The following is a 23,096-nucleotide window of genomic DNA, read 5'->3' as shown; positions in this document are numbered from 1 at the left end:
TCTGCATGTAACTTTTCAGCATAAATATTAAAAGGCATTTACCTCTGGATGCAGACATTTTTCGGCCCAAACTGTAACAAAAAGAATATATAGTCAATCTCAAGTAAAATGACAACTCCAAAGCTACCTTTATGAAGGCTGGGAATGACAATAAGTTCTCATTTCTTTTTTTCAAAATGAATACCTATTATTTACTGTTTAGGACAGCAGGTAACGAAAATATACCAAAATGTACATGTATATATTCATTGCAATCTATGTAGTCAATGAAAACCCCTTCAAAATTCCAACATAATTTGACAGAGAAATTAGAAAATAACAGCCACAATACATAAAAAATCTTTCAGCTTCATACAGAAAGACAAAAGCAAGTAATTAAACAAACAAAAAGAACTGTGAAGAGTTAAAATGATCTTTAGTACTACATGAAGTTTCAGAAATCACTGTACCAAATTGCTTGTTTTATTATTACAGAGCTAGATTAATAAAATCAGCCTGGTTTAACATCAAAATAGGCTTGTTAATCTGTGAAATCAAACTGATGTCCAAACTAAATGTAGACACCAATGGACACCTAAATGTTGATACAGAATACAGAAATATATACTGGATAAAAAATATCTCCAATTCATGATGGTGACCATATTATATGACTAGATGAAGAAAAATGTACATAGACCAATATTTCTTACCCTGACAAAACTCAATTCCAAATGGATCAAAGATTTCAAATAAGACCACAGACCGTAAATATGACAGAAAATAAAGTATGGAACAGGCTTGAACTCACTGGCACAGGAAAAGGCTTTCTAAAGAGGTTTGTAGCACAGCTCTAAGACCCACATTTAATAAGTGGAATCACATGAAACAAACATTCTTTATGGCAAAGGAAATCATCAGTTGGGAAAAGCATCAGGTTACAGAATGGGAAAAGAATATTAACATTGAAATATCTAACACACCATATCTAAAATATATAAAGAAGAAAAAGCTGGACTCTCAGAAAATAAATAACTCAATATACATGGCGTGCATGAATACAAAGAGAATTTTTAAAAGATGAAACAAAAATGACTGAGGAACTATTAAATAAATGATCAATTTAATTATTCATCAGGAGAATGCAAACCAAACTACTTTGAGATTTCATTTGACTCTTGTCTGAAAGGCAATAAAGATCAATTAAGGAAATGTCAATTCATGCTTGTGAGAAAATGGCAAAAGTGGAACACTTAATCATTATTGCGAGAATGCAAACCAGTTCATTTTTTATGGAAATCACTAGAGGATTTTCTTCAGAAGCTGAATATTGATACCCTCTCATACCCTCTCAACGTCCACCTATACATCTCTCTGGCATATTCCCAAAGGACTCTATATTCTACTACATAAATACCTGCTCATACATGTGCATAATTGGTCTAGTTACAATAGTCACATTTAGGAAACAGCCTAGAGGTTCTTTGACTTTTGAGTATATAATTCAAATGTCATACATTTACATTATTTTGCTTCTATCAAAAAAGTAAAGTATGAAATTTACATATAAATGTACAAAGTTAGAAAAAACATCGTGAGTGTAGAGGTCAGATTCCAAAATCAAATATTGCATGTATTCCCTTTTATGTGAGTGTTAGCATTTAAGGCTTCAACATATATGCTAAAATCTATACTACAACTATGATTCGGCATCAAGTAAAGGACTTCTGGAGAGGATCACTCAAGTAATAGGAAATAGAATATATAGGAATAGAGAAACAGTATGAGGATAAAATAGGAAGAGCAATGGAAGAGAGGGGGGCATAGTGGGAGTATGGGGATGTAGAATTTACTAAAAGTCTATATGAAAACCATATGGAATCATACTATGCTATTCTATTTGACTAAAATATCTGTCTCCATGTTTTAAGCCCCTGATCAATGATCTTACAAGATAAGTGTGTGCATTACCTTCTTGTGCTTCTGTATTTTCATACTGTTTGGAAGCCATTGTTTGGAAGTCATCTGTACCATTTTGCAGAATATTCTCAGGAATGTCTTGCTAAAATTCATAACAATAATGAAACATAATAATGAGAACATAGCTGAATTTCAATTAAATTAAATTTTTTGTGAATTCAATTAAAGTTAAAAATAAGAGAATGTTTCAAAATCAGAATATTTTCATAGCTAAGCTTATCATGTTCTTTTGATCAACCTTTCTGTTTCTTTCATATAATCACATATGCTAAAAACCAAGGATGGAAGCAGAAATAGAGAATGCTCATCTATAGAATTCAACAAGGAACTAAACTCATGAAATGGAGCTTATATTCCTAACCAAAACTGAATCATACCTTTACAAAACATATTTAAATAATCATGATGTGTCCTTCCTATACTAAAACACTTGATTTTAAGAACCATTCTGTGATAAAATAAATGTAGTATGAGTATAAGATGCTTAGAGTGATAAAATAAAGAGAAAAACTGAATTATTTTAGAATCAGTTTTGTTTACAAAAAGTAGGATATACAAAGAAAAATAGTTTTGTCAAATTTTAGAGAGAGAAAATAGATTTAGAAAATTAATTTTAGAAAATTAAAAAGCAAAAAATACTCTTTTTAAAAAATTAGAGATAGAGAAAATAGTTTCACAAAATTTTAAAGGAATCAGTGAATCTTTTTTGTTTCTATAAGCCATATTTCCATAAAACATTCAATAAAATCATAAATTCTTCCACAGTGAAGAGAGGGTATCATTAGAGCATAACAAGCATCAATATGAAGGAAAGCATCAGAATATTTACTTGATGTTTGGAATCATCAGGTACTTACTTATACTTGACAGTAGGAGAGGAGATATCCTTTTGCAATTATACACTGACCCTTTTAATGCATCAATATGAGATTGGAAAGACAATTTAAAACTCAAGCAGATTCCCTAGTCTTTAAATATCATAACAATGAAATAGCATAACATTGATTGTTATCATATTGTATTTAAGTCACATGAACTGGTAGCCTTAAACAGAAAGATTTTGTGATGAAACATCAGTGTTATTATGACAGTGGAGGACTTGTAAGTCTTCACATACTGTTGAAATACACATCAGTCTGCCCCTAACATTCATCAAATAGATAAAGAAATCAATAATAAAGTCTATATTGACTGTATCCTGAAATCAACCTTAAAGAATTTATGGATAGCTATTCACAATAAGCCTAGAAGGACAGCATGTATGGTTGAATGGTAGAGAATTTGATTGAATTCACTAATTCCAAAGCTGACTCAATAATTAACAAAACAAAAAGGAAGAAACCTGCACACTATAATCATAGGTGACCTAGTACACCCAGAATCAGGATACCTAAATTCCTGGATCTCACAGTGATGCTTGAGATTTAAATGAGCACTGAAACTTCTTTGTATACATTTTTTAAAACTTGAAATGTTAAATATGATGCAAAGAATTTGAGGATAAAGATTCTAAGTGCAAAATAAGATGAAATTGAAATTAGGTACCAGGGGCCTGTTTCTAGAACTGGGTATAATTGGTGAAAACCATGTATTCTTCAAATATCTGAAGAGTTTTCCTCCAGTTGTGCTTTAAAAAGTTTACATGTACAATATATTTTGATATTTTCCAATCCAATGCCTTCTAGATTGTTCCCTATATTCCTACACATCCAAGTTCATAATCTTTCTCTCTTAAATCTATACCCAAATTGAAAGTACAAACTTATAACCAATAGACAAAAATGCTACAACCAAAAACAACAGCCCCCACTGATACCACAATCACAAAATCCAACAGTGTTTGCTTTGTGTTGATCTACTACTGCTGGTCATAGTGTCTGTCCTTGAGTGTCTTTGACTTACTCAGTTGTTAGCTGTTCCTGCATTTCCTGGCCACCCAGACCCAAAATAATTACACAGAATTTATAACCACAGCACTGCTTGGCCTATTAGCTTAGGTTTCTTATTGACTAATTCTTACATCTTGAATTAACCCATTTCTATGAATCTGTGCATCACCACGAGGTCATGGCCTACTGGCAAGGTTCTAGCGTCTGTCTTTTTCAGCAATTACATGGCATATCTCTGACTCTGCCTTCTTTCTCCCAGCATTCTGCTAAGTTTTCCTGTCTAGTTCTATTCTGCCCTATCACAGGACAAAGTGGCTTCTTCATTCATTAACTAAAAGTATTCACAGCATACTGACAGGAATCACAAATCACCTCTCCTTTTCTGTCTAAATAAAGAGGAAGGTTTTAACTTTAGCATAGTAAAATTACATATAAAACAAGTATCAAGCAAGATTATAATTACTATGTTTATAGATTTTATTGTTTATCATAACTAAGGAAAATTATAATTGTAACTATCTTCAATTCCATCAAAGACTCCAGAAAGATATAAAATTACCTAAATTAACAGGAAGTGCTTTGTAAACAACCTCCAACACTCTAGAATTGATAGAGTCATTTTAGGACAGTCACCCAGGGTTCTTCTGTAATCTTGTGGCATCCATTTTTAAAGTACAGACAAGTGTATCTGGCAGACTTTTCCATGAAGCAGGAAATTTGAAGATCTGTTCTGCCTTGTAATGGCAAAGTCCATCAGTTGCTTCTTTCTTTCTCCTGCAGAATGTCTGACAGACTCTTTCATGAAGCAGGAACCCTGAAGAACTGTGTTACCCTCTTTACTCAAGTTCACCAGTCATTTTTCTATGAATACTCATGTTCAGGTCATACAGCATAACATCAAGCAGCACAGGCAAAGGCAGTTTCTTGTCCAAATGGCTAACAAAGTCTGTAAGGAGCTTTTTTGATGCCCATTATCTTTTTGAAGTAGATTAATGTTGCCAGGAGCAGATGTTTCTCATGTCATGAAAAGTCTTAAGTTCTTAAAATGTTTTAAATGCCATATTCTATTAGTCTTTGAAAGGTTTGAAGAATATCTGGTCATCTGAAATACATCTCTGTATATACAGACATATATATGTGTGTATATACAGATATATATGTGTGTGTGTATGTGTGTGTGTGTGTGTATGTGTGTCTTTCAACATGTGTTTATTACACATTACATTTTAAATGAGCTGTACAAACAAAATACATTAATTGAGAGCAGAAATATACATACAACAAAATTGACCTTAAATTTGTATCAATAAACCAACATTCATACCAAGGCAAAGTATTCATCTCTATAGCGTATCTCCCTTTAAATGTAATATATATATAATTATATAATAAATTGTATAATAAATTATATAATAAAATATATATTATTTATATAAATAATATATAAATAATTTAGGAAATTTGTGTGTAGTTCTCTCCAAACTACTTCCTGATTTTTGTTGGATGAATTAATTTTAGGTGTTTACAGAGATCTTTTGGGGTTCTTGGTCCATCTAATCACATTACCCTGGAAGGAATCCATAGGTTCTCATCCTCAGTGGAAACAGAAGCAGAACCTCATTTTCAAAGCAAAATATTTTTAGACTGAAATTTTGAAGTCAAGATACCTTTAAAATATATACGTTGGTTTAGCTGAGTAGTCTGTACAATGAAATGTCTCTTGGTATTTAGCTCATTCACAGTCAAAAATTTAAAGAAAACACAATATTATACATAATCTATGCTCTCTGTATTTTTCATCTTTACATGACTTATTTTACTTTACTCCTTTAATCTATGATTCTCTGTACTCTGTCTCTTAAAAACTTTGTTTTATTTTTAAAACTATTTCTTTCCATTTATAACTCTATACTCTTTTTCTTCTCTCTCTCAAGCCTACACCCATTTTTATGAAATACACTCTTACCCATTTAGAGGTATGTTTTACTTGCATATCTGTAATTATTTTCTGACCAGGAGCATCTTTTTTTTATGCTAAGCAGTGTTGCCTGTTGGCTCTGTCCAGTCAAACATGGCAGATGCCAGGCCCATTGTCCCAATTTCAGGCATAGTGGGTCTATGTTGCAGTTAAGCAAGTTGTAGCACTCTGCTCACAAACCACATTTAAATGCTCCATAGCCAGGCCTCCTGAAATTGTCAGAACCATTTGTGCTGGTGAACCAGGAAGACATTGTTTTTAAAGAAGCCAAGCAGTTTTATTCCATCTCTCTTAATGGATCCGCAGCACCCTCACTCACTGAGAGACCATAGGAAATAATTGTGTCCACCAAGAAAGTGTGATAAAATCTCTGCGTGTGTGTGTGTGTGTGTGTGTGTGTGTGTGTGTGTGTGTGTGTGTAGAATTTCTTTTCAAGCTCTCTTTGGTTTTTGTGTGGATGTAGTTACCCATGTTGGCACCAATTTGTTGGTGGAGCCTGCTTGTTCGTTCCTAGCTGCCCAGACCCGAAATAATCACAGAAACTATATTAATTAAATCACTGCTTGGCCAATATCAAGATAGCTCTTAAATCTTAAATTAACCCATTTTTATTAATCTGTGTATTGTCACGTGACACCCATCTCCTCTGGCGCCTACGTGGTGTCTTTGACTCTGCATTCTTTCTCACAGCATTCAATTTAGTTTCCTTGCCTAGCTCTATTTTGCCCTATCACAGGTCAAAGCAGCTTCTTTTTCCCATTAATCTATGGTATTCACAACATAATGAGGGGAGTCACACATCACCCAGTGATACTCCCAGTAGAAGGCTGAATTTCCTTTTGCCAACAGGTATCAATTGCAAAGAGTATCCTGGTAATGTGTAGCAACCTGTACCATCTACCACCTCTCCATGCTGGGACCTTGCTTGGTCAGAACCTGTGCAGGTCAACTGTGTACTGACACAGTCTCTGAGCTCATATGTTCATTGGTCTTGGTCATGTCTTTCATGGATGACACTGTTTCTTTGACCTTCTCCATAACCACTGCCTCTTAGAATCATCCCACTTCCTTTATTACACAAAAGCTGAGCCTTGAAGCTTCAGGTTTGATTAAAACATCCAATTTATCACTAGGTACTCTAAAGTCTCTCACTCTCTGCATTCTGACCAGTTGTTGGTCTCTCTGCTGATTTCCCGTTATTGCAAGAGAAAACTTCTCTGAAAAGGATTGGGCAAAGCAATGAATATGGGTTTAGTGATATGACTTGGTTTCATGTTATATTCCTTTAGCAGAATGGTAGTATTAAGTTTGAATGTAGGGCCATACCCCTTCTAGTTACAAGTTCATGGCCTCTTTAAGAGGAGCAGGTTTGTATTCCATCTCATGCAGTCCTTATATCCAACCAAAATGTGATTCATTACACCCATAACATTTGTGTTGCTATGGGACCAGCATATGTTGCTGGAAGGTTACTGTTGTATGGACTGTGACCAATGGCCTTGTCCATAGCCTGTTATGTCTTAAGAATTCTATGTGGTTACAGCATCTTCAACAAATGGTTCAGGTCAAATTGGATGGCTGCACACAGAAGATCTAAAATGATCCATATGTATCACCTTGCATGCATTTCAATTGCAAATAGATCAAGGGCTTTAACATAAGACCATAAACTCTGATTGAGAAGGAATAAAATGTCTGGAAAAAGCTTTTCTGTTTCAGGCAATGAGCTCTGTACTCTGGTACAATAGCAATAGCACGGTTATTAAGACCCAAAACAAGCAATTGGAACCTTGTGAAGCTGAAACGCTTCTGAAAGTAAAGGACAGCATCATGCAAACAAAGTAGAATGAGAATGAATAGACCATTGGCAATTATATATCTGATAGTGAAATTAGCATCTAAACCACCAAGAACTAAGTAATTGCACATTTTAAAAACAGGGTGCAGATCTAAGCAGAGTTCTCAAAATATGGAACACAAAGGGCTGAAAAATTCTTCAGGAAATCTTTAACATACTTAGTCATCAAAGAAATGTAAATCTAAGCCACTTTAAATTTCATTTTACCTAAGTCACAATGGCTAAGATCAATAAAACAAATGACAGCTCATTTGGGGCTGATGCAAAGAAAGGGAAACGCTTGTTCCTTGCTGAAGGACATGCAAACTTGTGCAAGTATATGAAAAGCTGTAAAGCATTGTCTTTTGTACCTCATTATATATCCACTGCAAACCTGAGATGGAACTCATTATGTTCAGGCAGTACTGGACCTCATGGAATGTTAAACCTGCCTCTGTTATCTGAATTCAAGGATAAAGAGTGTGTGCCATGATGTCTGGCTCTCACATATCATGAAAGCAAATAACGAAAAGCTATCATTACGCGAACTTTGAGAGAAAGATACTAAATTTCTAAATTTTGCAGACTTTAGTATTTTTTTCTAAATGAAGTATCAAGACACAGAAAACTCTTTAAAAGTTAGTATCATAAGCAAAAGACTTTTTACGAAAAACTTTAAGTAATGTTAATTTCTGTCCTCTTTGATACATGGTTTTAAAATATGAGCTATTGATGAGATATGTTAAGTAACAAAACAGACTATTCTATGTATTTAGAGGAGTCTAAAAATTATGAAAGTCTTGCTATGAGAAATAAAAATCAAACCACTATTGTTTATTTGTCCAAATATCCTGAAACTTTAAATTCCCATCACTGTAGTTGTACCATACAAGTATAATTTTTCTGTGGATACTTATCTCATTTTGGCTTCATTATCTTAAGGTGTTTATTAAGTTTTGGCCTTTTAAACAGTCAATACATTAATACTGTCATAAATTTATTAAAATTCTAGTCAATTGTCCATCTAAATTTTGACAACTGCTATGTTCTAACTTGTCAAACTTCACAAAGGAGAAATTCAGCACAAGAATTTATCACAAAAAAGGTGTGATTACCTGAGTTTCCAAATTAACTCTGTCCTCAGTTCTTGAACACATAGAAATTGGTGACTCCGAATTGAAGTGATGTCTTCAAAACAAAGGCACACAGAAAAATATGTGAGTAGTGGTCAAACACTTCCCTCAATTGTTTAGTTATTACAATAGTAAATGGTATTTCTATTGTTATTACACATCTGGTTTATAAAATTTGTTCAGCTGCTACTTTGTGCCTCCACTTCCCCTAATCTCTGTACTTGTTAAGAAAGATTCCTCTACATCAAATAGTGTCAGTCAACCTATTTCTGGAACCTGAAATCGCTTGTTTTAAAAACTGTCTGCCCTGATGCTTGCACACAAATTACAATCAATTGTTCACATACTCTTTCGTCATTAATTTAAGTAAAACTAATAGCCCCAAATAAAGCAAAATAACAAAATGCCCTCATTCTACTCTATTAACAAAGCACCAAGCTATGTAACTAATAAATGGAAGCCTTCATTACTCAGCATGGAAAATAATTATTAAAATGAAACCATCCCATCCGTTCATTGTAAAACAGCTAATGAAGTCATGAAAAACATGTAAAATCCTTGACCACTAAAGTTATAAGCAAGCAAACAAATGTACACATCGAGGTTAGGGATGTTTTTATAGGGGTGTGAGAAGATTGCAATATAAATAATTCAGTTGTGATTCCTCCATGGTGCAGGCTTATTCCAAAACTACCAAGCACTTAAAAACCTTCATGTGTGCTTGGTTGATGGCAGAGACTGTGGAGGGCCGGACCACATTCTCCATTGCTTCTAGGAACAAAGGTAGAGATTGACCTCTGTGACCTCAAGGTGTGGTGGTACACGCCTTTAGTCCTGATGCCTGGGCGGCAGAGGCAGATTGACCTCTGCAACCTCAAGGCGTGGTAGTACACGCCTTTGGTCCCGATGCCTGGGAGGCAGAGACAGGCAGACCTCTGTGAGTTTAAGGTGATGTAGCACACGCCTTTAATCCCAGCGCATGTGCTTGGTAACTCTCTACCGCTGCGTCCCTGCCTACTTCCGAGGCATCACCTGGGATAATGGGCAGCGGACCAATCCAAGAGTGACACGTCAGAAGCGAGGACTGTTTCCTTTATAAGGGCTGGGTTCCCCTCATTCTGGGTCTCCGCCATGTTGGCTGATGCTCGCTCTCCCAAGGGGCATTAAAGCTTTACTGCAGAAGGATCCTAAGTGCCCCGCATCGTTCTTGCTGGCAAGGCCGAGTGCGGGACAAGAGACTTCTAGAAAAACAGATGCCTTGGACTTTCGCCTCTGTTTCCCTCTATATTCTCTAAACAGCTTCCTTCCATACAATACCACTTCCTTGTTCCCTCTTCTGCAGTCTTCAGTGATGCTCTCCAGCTATTACATATTCATCCCAGGAAGGCACAGATTTCTGAAAGTATAGGTTCAAAGAAACTGAAAGGCAGCAAGTTCTCTGGTTCCAGCAAATAAGCCAAAGGATCAGCAACATATATCCCAAGTCTATACATGTTACTAATTTCTAAAATTACATTGCTCCACATTCCAATCTGGAAAAGATACATAAGACTTTGGCAAAGATAACAGAAAGAAGCAGCAGAGAATTTTTATTCAGCTCTTTGAAGCCCTTGGTACTGATCTTTCTCTAGCATGCCTTCTGTGACACCACATTCCTCTTTTCCATAAATACTCATGTTGCCCAAGTAAGGATCACTAGGAGAACCTGGATAGTGGCATTTCTATCAATTAAGCACAAAAGGTTTCATAGTTTTCAAATTGCTTTCATGCCTATCCAGTCCTAGATGATTTTCATCATTCTTTGTCCTATGTAAATGATTTTGTGGTAAAAAGATCATCATGAGTTCAAACTCTTAGTAGTACTGATCTCCATGATGCTCATTTTGAAATTTTCCTTCCACTGAAAAGGCATTTAAATCATCTACCATTGGGCTCACTTTTTAATGCCATTCTTGTTCTTTTTCACTGGGAACACTTGACCCACTCCCATATTTTCCTACTGAAATATCAGCAAAATACTGATCAGCGAGGACAGGTCTTTTAGTGAAGGAACACATGTGGATCTAAATTGGGTCATTTGTATATCCACCATCACAGAATTTGTTTTTTAACTTTGGATTCTCCATAAAAATATCTATTTTCATACAATGGTGAATCTAGGTTGCTGTGCTCAGATTTTTTTTTTATTTGAGATCTGGGATTCTCTAGTAAAACAATAAGCAACATCTGGCAGTTAAAAATTCTAAACAACACATCCAGAAACATGAAGAAAAATAAATGTACAGTAAAAATTTCAAGGTGCGTAATGTCACAGGGAAACAAAGACTTGAAAAAAAGAACAAATGTTCCTCACTCAAAAGGTCCAGTAAATGGAAACTCTTTATAATTTAATAAAATTACTTTCAAAAAAAAAGGTCCAGTAATTTGATGAAAAAAATACATACTTTAAAAATGTACTTTAAAAAGATGCTCAGATACAGACGGAGACCCACATTGGAGCACCGGACTGAGCCCCCCAAGGTCCAAATGAGGAGCAGAAGGAGGAAGAACATGAAAAAGAAAATCAGGACTGTGAGGGATGCTATCACCCACTGATACAAGGGAACAGATCTAATGAGAGTTTACCAAGGCCAGTTGGACTGGGACTGAACGAGGACGTGATCTAACCAGATTCTCGGAATTTGACCAGATTCTCTGAATGTGGCTGGCCCGAAGTCTTTCTGAAAAGCCATTGACTATGATACTGGGACTTGTTTCCTCTGCATATACTGGATTTTGGGGATCCAGTCTGTTTGGATACTCACCTGCCTGGACCTGGAGGGAGGGGGGAGGAGTTTGAACTACCCACAGGTCAGGAAACCCTGACTGCCCTAAGGGACGAAGAGGGAGGAGGAGAGGGAGTGGGTGGAGTGGGAGGGTGTTGGGAAGAGGGGCGGAAATGGAAACTTTTATAATTTAATAAAATTTACTCTCAAAAAAAAAATAAAAAGATGCTCAATGTGATAAACAGAACTTGGTGAAGGTGGACATGCACTACCATTCTTATAAGCCTTCTCTCTTCTTGCTCATTTCAAAACTATGGCACAATGGACATAGTTATGAGAGGTTTTCCCCTCTAATCTTTGACAGCAGTACAACATACTCATGTAGTGTCTACCAGCAACTTTCAAAAGGTTAACACAAACTATGGAGTTATGGGTATGTTTCTCAGGAAAACTCTAACCCAGATTTGAGTCATAAGAAAACTGGCTTTCTATGTGTGACCAACTCAACATAGTCAGAGGAGGAAGAGAATGAATAGGTTGACAGTTCAGTCATGAGTTGGAAATTTGTTAACTAAGGGATCATGGAATTAATAAAACTCTCTAGATGTCCTCTGCTACAGTAGTAAGACACTTAGTCATAAGGATATAAATCCATTAAACATGTGATTATATTAATACATCATGTACATTAATTGAGTCAGATGGAATCTAGTGAATAACATTCAGTAAACACTAGCTTTCTTTCCCCTGGTTCTAATTACAATTTAATATTCATATTCAAAGACCTTAAAATCTTACCCTGTTGAAAAGATGTCATTAGGTTGATTTCCTATGATTGAATCAATAGTAAAGACATAAATCAGTAAATTAGTCTATAAAATGTAATATTTATAAATATAGTCTCTTTTTGAGTAAATTAATATCTATAGTACTAAAATATGCCAAATGCATTAGGAAATCTTTATCTCTATTGTACTCTTTTACTTTGAGTAAAAGAATGAAAGAAATTAGTATTTGATACCGTAAAGTATGTGGCCATGTACAGTGACAACAATTCCGACCAACGACAAAGTGGGCCATTACTCAGATCAGAGCCTGTCATAAGTAAGTAGCAAAAAGACGAATTTTTCTGGAATAATGATAGTATAATTAATCTGAAGATAGTATAAGTATTTTGTTATGACACAACAAGTCTTTCCCAGATAAAAGGGTGCACTTTTTCAGGTAGGGATTGAACAGTATATCAGAGAGAACTTGAATCAATGGTCATCATAACTTTCAATCTTCTCTAAAATGATGGAAACCAGGACAATGTTTCTCCTAAAGACTTGCAATGTATCAGAAAAGAAAGGTCAGAGGTAAATAGAGAGGTGAAATCAATGCTGCCTGCCCTCTCTGGTTGCCTCTGAGGTTAGGTCGTGATGAGCTATTTTTAGATCTGACAGCAATTCCCATTCTTACCTATGATGCAATGAGGTAAAACCTCAATTGCTATTGTCGTCACCCATGGACATAGCCACTAGTTAAATCATCTCCTGAATAAACTATCTACTCTGCACATTGCTCATATACAGTACTGGGAAAGCTAGGCCTGAGAAAGTCGCTATGGAGGTTGTTTTATTATAAAATTATAACTACATATGTAGATATGCACATATATCACTTAATAACTCGCTCAATGTCTTTCTACTGGGACAGAAAACTACTTTTCCACTTCTTGAAGCATCACAATTCCTGACTTCACGCTCTTCTAATGAGCTACAGTACTAAAAACAGTCTGGTATTGGCATAAAAATAGACAGGAGGACTAATGAAATTGAATTGAAGACTCGGATATCAATCCACACACCTACGAACACCTATTTTTTGACAAAGAAGCTAAAAATTTAAAATGGAAAAAAGAAAGCATATTCAGGAAATGGTCCTAGCATAATGTGGACGTCAAGATGTCAAAGAATGCAAATAGAACCATATCTATTGCCATGCACAAAGCTCAAGTCCAAATGGATCAAAGACTGCTATATAAAACAAACCACAGTGAACCTTATAGAAGAGAAAGTGGCAAGTACAGTTGAATGCTTTGGCATGGGAGACCACTTTCTAAATATAATCCAAATAACACAGTTCTCCTTTCATATAAAAGAAGAAAGAAAACACATGGGATACTATTGACATTACCCTTCCTATGGAAAAATGAAGACTGAATATGTTCCCAAGTGATAGAGCCCCTGTCTTATAAAAATGGATTGAATAATGATACACACCACAGATATCACTCACAACAAAAACAGAATTTAAATCTGGCATGGTTAGACTGACTTCAACTTTTCTTTTTCATAAAAAGCAGAGGTTCATTTTTGCATCACCTATAGTATTCACATTCTAAACGTTATTGCACATGGAAAACTCATGTGAGAGTCTTGACTGCAGTTTAGAAAACTATGATCACTTTAGATTGACTTTCAGGGCTCAAGACTCTATATGGAAACACAGAGCAGGAAGATCTAGTTAGAAGTATGTTGCAAAAACATGTAACCATTTTTGTCCACCCCTCTTAAGAATGAGATAGCTAAAGAAATAAGAATTTTGTATCATGCAAAAGTTCATCTTATTTTTGATGATAAACAAAAAGAAAAAGGAAAATAGTGTCATTGGAGTAGCAGATGCATAGAACCCCTTCCTCTTAAAAATGAAACCTTGGGTTCAATGCCTCACAGATAGAAATATTAATTTTTTAGTTATACATTTAGGAACCCTATCACTACCGTATAGAAGAGCAAGGGGTAATTACCATGTTTTTAAACATTTTAGTAATAATAAATGATATGTTTGTCTAAATACAGAATTGCAATAGTTTTAGGTTTGTTTGCCACCTTTCTTGATTAAGTCTCTCTACACGTTTGCCCCAAACAACGCCATCTATAAACCCAGATCCCAGCTTACAACCCTCTGGGTTTGTGAGTCTCCATTGCTGGGTAAGTCTCTTCTTCCTTGTCCCACTCCACTATGCCTTACTTCTGTCTTTGACCCCACATGTCTTGCTTTAGACATTCAAGAAGCATGGTTTCCATTTTTTCCCATATACCTTTGCTGACTAGATTGTTACTTTATTTTCTCTAGAAGCCAACAAGCTTGTTCCAGACCCAATGCTGTGACCCTCTATTTGATCATGATCTTGGATGGCTAAGTCACTTATTCCCCTTTCTGTCCCCTAACACTTTCCCTTTGGGTTCATCATCATACACAAAGAACTAGATCCAGAACACTGGCTGAAATAAAGATATTACTGAAAGCTTCAATATCCCAATTAGAAAGATCAGAGGAAAGTCTTACCAATCTAATGAATCAAATAAAAGACAGAATATGAGGATGTGAGTAAAAAGTAGAAAATTTAGACAAAATTATCAAAAAATATGAAAAAATAAAAAGGCACACTAAAGGATCAGGCACAAAATTTGAGATATGTTCAAAGGATCAAATCTTTGAATTATATATGCATAAAAGAGGAAAAAGAATTCTATATCAATATCATAGACCTGATCTATGAAAATATCATAGAGGGCTTTTTCACCCAGGTAAGGCAAGATATACACATACTGAAATGAGAATTAAACAAAATCCCAATCAGACAAGATCAGAAAAGAAGACTACAAAACATATAGTAATAAAACCTCCAAAATACGGGACTAGTAAAAATATTGAAAGATACAAGTAAAGAGAGCATGCAAATCATTGAGAAATGAAAAGTGACCTGAGCAACCTCTTGTAGGGAGCCGCCTGGATGTGGCCTTGGCCAGATAGTGCCAGCACTCCTACAGCCTGGAGGTATACATATCCTTTGATGTTGCCGCCTTAGGCCGGTGTGCTGGAGCCTTGTTTTGCATTTCAAGAGACTCGGTCTCCTGACCTGTCCCGTGGCCTTGGATCCTAGTAGAATGGCATCAACCAATCAGCATTCGAGCCTCTCACCCTAGAAAAGCGGCTGTCTTTGGATTTTTCGCTCTCTCTCGTCATCCCTGTTCCCCATTCCCCCTTTCAAGCAAGGAGCTCTAATAAATTGTGATTGAGAAGGATTCTTGATTTTGTGACCGTCCATTCCTGCTGGTCAGGGAGCGCGTCACATTTTGGTGCCGAAACCCGGGACGCCGGATTTGAACAAGCCAAGGAGGGAGCAGAATTCAGAACTCAACACAAAGAGCGGTGACTGACGTCAGGAAATCCTCCAGATGTAAGCTGATTGCTAAGGCTGGTCCAGAGTGGTAATGTGTGCATTTGTTCTTCTCTGTTGCTTTGGGTTGCGCTGTGATTAACCAGGTGGTGAGTGCCTTTGCTGCTGCGACTACAGCTCTAGTCAAAAGTAAAAATAAGTCCGCAGTAGATCAAGCGGCATTTTTCTAAAAGGACTTCCTTGTAAGTAAAAAGGAGGTTTTTTTCTTTAGCCCAGGGGGTAAGTGCGCACCATGGGCAATTCTTATGGAGCCAGTTCGAACCCCAGGGAGATTTATCGCTCAATCCAGGCACTTTTGCGACAGCGTGATTTAAAGATCTCTTCTAGCACTGTCGCTAACATTGTAAAAGACATTATTGATGTCTCACCTTGGTTTGCAGCTTCAGGTGACCTAACTTTACCATCTTGGAATAAGCTAGGCAGGGATTTGGAACAAGCAGAAGGAAATATTGGGAGAGGCACACTTCCTTTTTGGAGGATGGTGCGGGACTGCTTGAAGGAAGAACGTAATATAGAGATATTAAAACAGGGTCGCAAGGCATTACAGAAACATCAGGACAGCTTTTCAGAATCAGATCAGAAGGAGGAACAAGAGTGTAGGCCTAGAAAGAAAAAGGAAAAATTAAAAGATAAGGATCCGGAAATAAAAAAAGGAGAAAAGGGGAAGAGAAGCCCCATAGCTTTAGTAGTGAAAGAATTTGTAGATTTAGATTTATCAGAGGAGGAAGAACAACTAGAGGGAACGGCTGCTAAATCCGAGAAAGAGCAGCAAGGTAGCCGGAGGCGGGGCGATGTTGATGTGTTTACTACAAAGGGCAGAAGAGACGAGGCGCCAGTTCCTGCTGCCCTCCCCCCATCCGCCCCTCCACCCATGTACCAGCAGGTAGCTACAGAAGGTCACAGCTTCATAGGAAGGCAAACTTGGTCGCAACTGGCTGCTGCCTTTCCTGTTTTTGAGGAGCCACAGAATTACAATAGGTGGTATGAACCAATCCCATACAGACAGCTGAAGGATTTGGTTGAAGCTGCGAGAAATTATGGAGCAAATGCCAGTTATACAATCGCATTATTGAGAAGGATTGTTACAGTAGCACTGACTCCTACAGACTGGCAGGAGATTGCAAGAGCAGCTCTTCCAGCAGGGCAGTTCCTGGATTTTAAATCTATAGTCCAGGACAAGGCTCAGACCCAAGAGCGCATTAACATACAAAGTGGCCACCCAGAGTGGACGGCTGATATGCTTCTTGGACAGGGGGCATTTGCTGGAAATCAGAATCATTATCCTTGGGAGGTTTATAGGCAGGTTAGTGAGATTCATTATAGAGCATGGAAATCACTCCCTAATAAAGGTGAAACAGCTGGTAACCTAACCAAGATTATTCAAGGTGCTGCAGAGCCATTCTCTGATTATGTGGCTAGGATGACAGAGGCAGCTGAAAGAATGTTTGGGAATTTAGATATTTCATTGCCTTTTGTCCAGCAAATAATATTTGAGCAGAGCACCAAGGAATGTCAAAGAGCAATAGGTCCAGTAAAGGGAAAGGGATTAGAAGCCTGGATCAAAGCCTGCCGTGAAGTTGGGGGGCCTCTAACCAATGCAGGGCTGGCGGCTGCTGTGCTTGCTGCTGCCAGAGGTGTCAGAGGAGATAAGGGAAAGGCATGCTTTAAATGTGGACAGTTGGGGCATTTCAAAAAACAATGTCCCAATAGTCATAATGCCTCAGATTCTTCAGGGCTCTCAGCTGCAACATCGCAGAGGCAGCCAGACATTTGTCCCAGATGCAAGAAAGGGAAACATTGGGCTAATGAGTGCAGATCAGCTAGGGATATAAATGGACAACTTATTCCTATGCCTATTCAGTCATTGTCAAAAAACGGATTGAGGGGCCCATGCACCCAGGGCCCAAAAATATTTGGGGCAATTCAGAACACGATGGCAGTCCCCGAGATGACTCCATCGTCCCAACAAGAAGGGCAGCCAAAGGCTCCGGAGGGCTGGACCTCTGTGCCACCTCCGAACTGCTATTAACTCAGGATATGGGAGTTCAGGTCATAGAAACTGACGTGTTTGGGCCATTAGAAAAAGATACTGTTGGCATAGTCTTGGGACATTCATCCTCAATTATGAAAGGCCTGATAGTCCATCCTGGAGTCATAGACCCTGCCTATGAAGGTTGCATTAAAATTCTTTGCCGTTCTCCATACGGGGTAGTTTCCATCGCCCCAGGAGACAGAATAGCTCAACTCTTAGTTCTGCCTTCAGGGCGTAATAAGCTTCCAGCGGAGGGGCTTGTCTTAAAGGACAAAAGCCTTGCTCCCATGGGAGTAGATTTGGCTTGTTTATCCTTGGAGCTTGATCAGCGACCAATCTTAAATTTAGAAATAGAAGGAAAGATTTTTTCAGGCCTAGTGGATACTGGAGCAGATAAAAGTATCATCAGATCCCAAGCATGGCCAAAACGCTGGCCCTTACAACAGGCCTCCCAGTCCCTTCAAGGGCTGGGGTATGCACAAACACCGCATATAAGTGCTAAGGAGTTAGTCTGGAGAACAGAAGATCAGAGAGGGACTTTTCAGCCTTTTGTGGTTGATTTGCCCATCAACCTATGGGGCAGGGATGTGCAGTCTCAAATGAGATTGAGACTTACAAATGATTATTCTGATACCAGTAAGCAAATGATGGCACGTCAGGGCTATGTTCCCAATAAGGGACTTGGTAAATGTCTCCAAGGTAGACAGAATCCTATTGAGACTGTCTCCAAGTTAGATAGAAAAGGCTTGGGTTTTTCATAGGGGCCACTGAAGCTGTAGCTTCCACACAAAAGACATTGCCCATCCCTTGGCTAGTAGATAAGCCGGTATGGGTCCCTCAGTGGCCCCTTTCCTTGGAAAAGCTGGAAGCTGCAAGACAATTAGTACAAGAACAGTTAGAACTAGGACATTTAGAACATTCTGTATCGCGTTGGAATACGCCTATTTTTGTGATTAAAAAGGCTTCTGGAGGTTGGAGGTTACTGCATGACCTTAGGGCAGTCAATGCTCAGATGCAGGTCATGGGCCCAGCCCAGCAGGGTCTTCCATTGCTTTCAGCAATACCAAAGAATTGGCCTGTAATTTCCTTGGACATCAAGGACTGTTTCTTTTCAATTCCCGTGTGTCCCCAGGACCGGGAAAGGTTTGCATTTACTCTTCCATCTGTTAACAATGAGCAACCCAATGCTCGGTTTCAATGGAAAACTTTGCCTCAGGGAATGGCCAATAGCGCCCTCATATGTCAGTTATATGTAGATGCAGCATTGAGTCCTGTTAGGAGACAATTTCCTACGGTAAAAATTGTTCACTACATGGATGATTTATTATTATCTGCCCCACATCAGGAGACCCTGAAGGAAGTTTTCCAAAAGGTTACATCCCTTTTGGAGGAGCAAGGACTCCACATAGCCTCAAATAAAGTACAAACATCTTCGATGGTGAAATTTTTGGGGACTATAATCACCCCTGAAAGCATCAGGCCTCAGAAAGTGCTTATTCGCACCCATCACCTTAAAACTCTTAATGATTTCCAGCAGTTGCTGGGAGATATAAATTGGATTAGAGGATATCTAAATATACCTCGATCTGAGCTCTTGCCTTTATTTTCCATCTTAGAAGGCAATCCTGATATCTGTTCACCTAGAGCCATGACCCCGGCTGCAATGCAGACCCTTAAGAGGGTAGAATCTGCTATTACTACAGCTCAATTACAGCGAGTGAATCCATCCTTACCAATTTTGCTATGCATTCTCAAAACAAAAAATTATCCCACTGGAGTGTTATGGCAAGATGGACCCCTCTGGTGGATGCATGGAAATTCCATAGGAGCAAGATCTGTTCAATATTATCCAGAATTGGTGGCTGGCCAAGCATTAATGGGAATAAAGCTTTGCTTAGCCCACTTTGCGAGAATGCCTAGCAAGTTGATAATTCCCTATACGAGGGAACAGGTAAAAGTTTTGACAGCCACAGTAGATGGCTGGGCTATCCTGCTTTGTGCATTCCCTAATGTTATTGACAATCATGTGCCAAGGCACCCCTTAATAAATTTTGTGGAGAAAAATTTGGTGTATTTTCCCAGGATTACCTCACCCCACCCATTAGAAGGAGCCTTAACTATCTATACAGATGGCTCAAAGACCGGAAAAGGGGCTCTGGTGGCAGGAAATGCTAAACCTGTGGTCTTTCAATTTCGGCCTGATTCCCCCCAAGTCACTGAGTGCTTGGTGGTTTTGGAGGTGTTTCAGAGATTTCTTGAGCCATTTAATTTAATTTCAGATTCACAATATGTGGTCAATGCTGTGGCCTCTCTTGAGGTTGCAGCCTCAATTCGCAGCTCAAGTACAGTGTCTAATATTCTTTTACAAATACAAAAACATATTTTAAAAAGAGAAAATCCCTTTTATGTTGCTCATATTCGAGCCCATTCTCTCTTGCCAGGACCTATGGCAGAGGCTAATGCTCAAGCTGATGGTGCTACTCGAGCACTCGCCCTTGTGGCTACAGATTCACTCCAGCTAGCTAGAGATTTCCATCAGCTTTATCATGTTCCAGCGAATACACTTCGCTTAAAGTTTAAGATCTCTAGGGAAAATGCCAGGAGGATAGTAAAAGCCTGTCCCTCCTGCGTGACCATGTTACATCCCCCACATATTGGGGTAAATCCCAGGGGGTTAAAGCCAAACTCACTCTGGCAAATGGATGTGACTCACATCTCGGAGTTTGGCAGACAAAAGTATGTTCATGTGTCGGTGGACACATGCTCTGGAATAATTCATGCCACCCCACTGGCAGGGGAAAAGGTAACTCATGTAAAAATGCATTGCTTAGAGGCCTGGGCAGCTTGGGGAAAGCCAAGTCGTTTAAAAACCGACAATGGCCCAGCATATGCCTCACAGGGCTTTAAAGCCTTTTGCAAGCAATTACAAGTTGAACATACCACTGGCCTACCATACAATCCTCAAAGCCAGGGTATCGTAGAAAGAGCAAATAGAAATTTAAAGGAAATTTTGCGAAAGCAAAAAGGGGGAATAGCTATAGCAGCTTCCCCCAGAGAAAGGATTTCTCTTGCACTCTTTACACTTAATTTTTTAATTCAAAATATTGCTGGAAAAACAGCAGCAGACAGGCATGCCCTGTTTGAAAGCTCTACAGAGCGAGATTTGGTCATGTGGAAGGATGTATTGATTAATAAATGGTGTGGACCGGATCAGGTAATTACCAGATCCAGGGGAGCAATTTGCATTTTCCCTCAGAATCGTGAAGATCCAATCTGGGTGCCAACGAGACTGACAAGAGAAATAAAGAAGAAAGATGATCCAGTGGATGCTGAGTGTCCTGCTGTGGAAGATTCGTGCGGAGGCAGCAGTGATGACCCTCTGGGCGGTGTCAAGAGCAACTGTTTCACGTTATCACCTTGAGCAGCACCCTGTGCAACCTCTTATCTCTTAACAATTTTCTGACTGACTCTATTCTGCCTTTCTCCCTCCTTGGGGATGGGTGGGAGCAGAGATATCCTTGGCATGCTGTGTCTAGGTGGAAGTGCTGTATGTCTTTGATTGGTGTGCTACCTGCTAGCCCAAGTGAGGAGGGACAAGGTCTTTGTGGCACAAGCCTTGGCAGTCTTGGAATGTGTATCCTCACCCCAGGTTTGGCTCTCAGCCTCAAAAGAGCTCACAGGCAATTAGCCATGCATAGCCTTTGCACCCTCTAGGGACCAGATAGTCCCACGGCACAGAGGAAGGTATGCATAGGCGGAGGGTGTGCAGACACAGCCCTAGCACTCCCAGGGAAGTAATTGTCCCATTGCACGGGAAGGGTGTGTCTTGCTTTTCTTTTCTTTAATCAGTCCACACATCATGAGGTGGGGACCAGATTGGAAAATAGTTTTGCCTTATTGCTCTAAAAGACAATAAAAGGAGGAGCTGTAGGGAGCCGCCTGGATGTGGCCTTGGCCAGATAGTGCCAGCACTCCTACAGCCTGGAGGTATACATATCCTTTGATGTTGCCGCCTTAGGCCGGTGTGCTGGAGCCTTGTTTTGCATTTCAAGAGACTCGGTCTCCTGACCTGTCCCGTGGCCTTGGATCCTAGTAGAATGGCATCAACCAATCAGCATTCGAGCCTCTCACCCTAGAAAAGCGGCTGTCTTTGGATTTTTCGCTCTCTCTCGTCATCCCTGTTCCCCATTCCCCCTTTCAAGCAAGGAGCTCTAATAAATTGTGATTGAGAAGGATTCTTGATTTTGTGACCGTCCATTCCTGCTGGTCAGGGAGCGCGTCACAACCTCTGATTTATCAAATGGAACTCTGAAAACCAGAAGAGCCTGAAGTAATGAACATTAAATATTAAAGGACCATGTATGGCAACCAGTACTCATGTGCCCAGTGAAACTGTCTGCCTTAGCTGAAGGAGAAACAAAAATTTTACATGATACCAGCAACTTAAAATACACATATCAAATAAAAAATTCTAAACAGACTACCGAGTCTGCTTCTAACTGAAGAGAGGAAGAAGTGTAAGAGGAGACTTTCAGAAAGGAAACAAACAAAGGGATAATTTAAGGAAATACAAAAGACACTGAGCATCACAAAACAGAAAGGAAAGAAAATATTCCAGTTGAGGCACAGCTTTCAAATATTAATGGCCTCAACACTCCAATCACTCCTATCAAAAGACAAAGGTTACCTAAACAAATTAAGAAACAAAATCCAAATATCTATTGTCTACACAAAAGCTCATCTTAGTTTTACAATCAGGTACTATCTTATAATGAATGTACAGAAAAAGTTTCATAAGTAAATAATATCAGGAAGCAAGCAGGTATTGCTGTCCTAATATCTGGACTATAGTTATCATACTAAAATGAATCAGGAAAGACAAATGTGTACTTCATACTCATTAAAGTGCCAATTAAGAAAAATTAGAATACTTAACATATATATATATATATACACTCATCAAATTTGGGTGCACCCAATTTCATAAGAAAAATCTAATGGAATGAAAGGTACAGATCAATACAGATTCCATAATAGCAGATTATTTCAAATGTCATTTTTTTCAATAAATGGGTATAAAGAGAAAATATAAATGAATAAACCTCAGAACTAAATGATATCCTCATTCAAGAACCTAACAGATACTTAAAATTCCACCTAAACATCAAATAATATTTAATTCACCCAGCAGCTCATAGAGGGTTGTTTTAAATACAACATATGTCTAGAGACAAAGGAAACCTTAAAAAGTGCATAAAATTGAAAAATGCCATGT

The 23,096-nt window shown here is 38.3% G+C and overlaps 1 protein-coding gene across 1 annotated transcript in view; it reads right to left on the bottom strand.

Annotated features, from left to right (window-relative positions):
* Window positions 1–23,096, bottom strand: part of LOC148118237 (uncharacterized) — a 56,272-nt gene that overhangs the window by 4,902 nt on the left and 28,274 nt on the right. Inside the window, exons 8-11 of the mRNA XM_087901367.1 lie at window positions 12,360–12,390; window positions 8,779–8,851; window positions 1,951–2,041; window positions 43–71 (exon numbers count right to left, since the gene is read on the bottom strand). Of these exons, the coding sequence (XP_087757493.1) occupies window positions 43–71; window positions 1,951–2,041; window positions 8,779–8,851; window positions 12,360–12,390 (224 nt within the window). The remainder of the gene's footprint in view (window positions 1–42; window positions 72–1,950; window positions 2,042–8,778; window positions 8,852–12,359; window positions 12,391–23,096) is intronic.

Source organism: Myodes glareolus, chromosome 24 (assembly GCF_982192425.1).
Source record: "Myodes glareolus chromosome 24, mMyoGla1.1, whole genome shotgun sequence".
NCBI lineage: Eukaryota > Metazoa > Chordata > Mammalia > Rodentia > Cricetidae > Myodes > Myodes glareolus.
The sequence above is the reverse complement of the archived record's forward strand: the minus strand, read 5'-3'. Positions and strand labels throughout refer to the sequence as shown.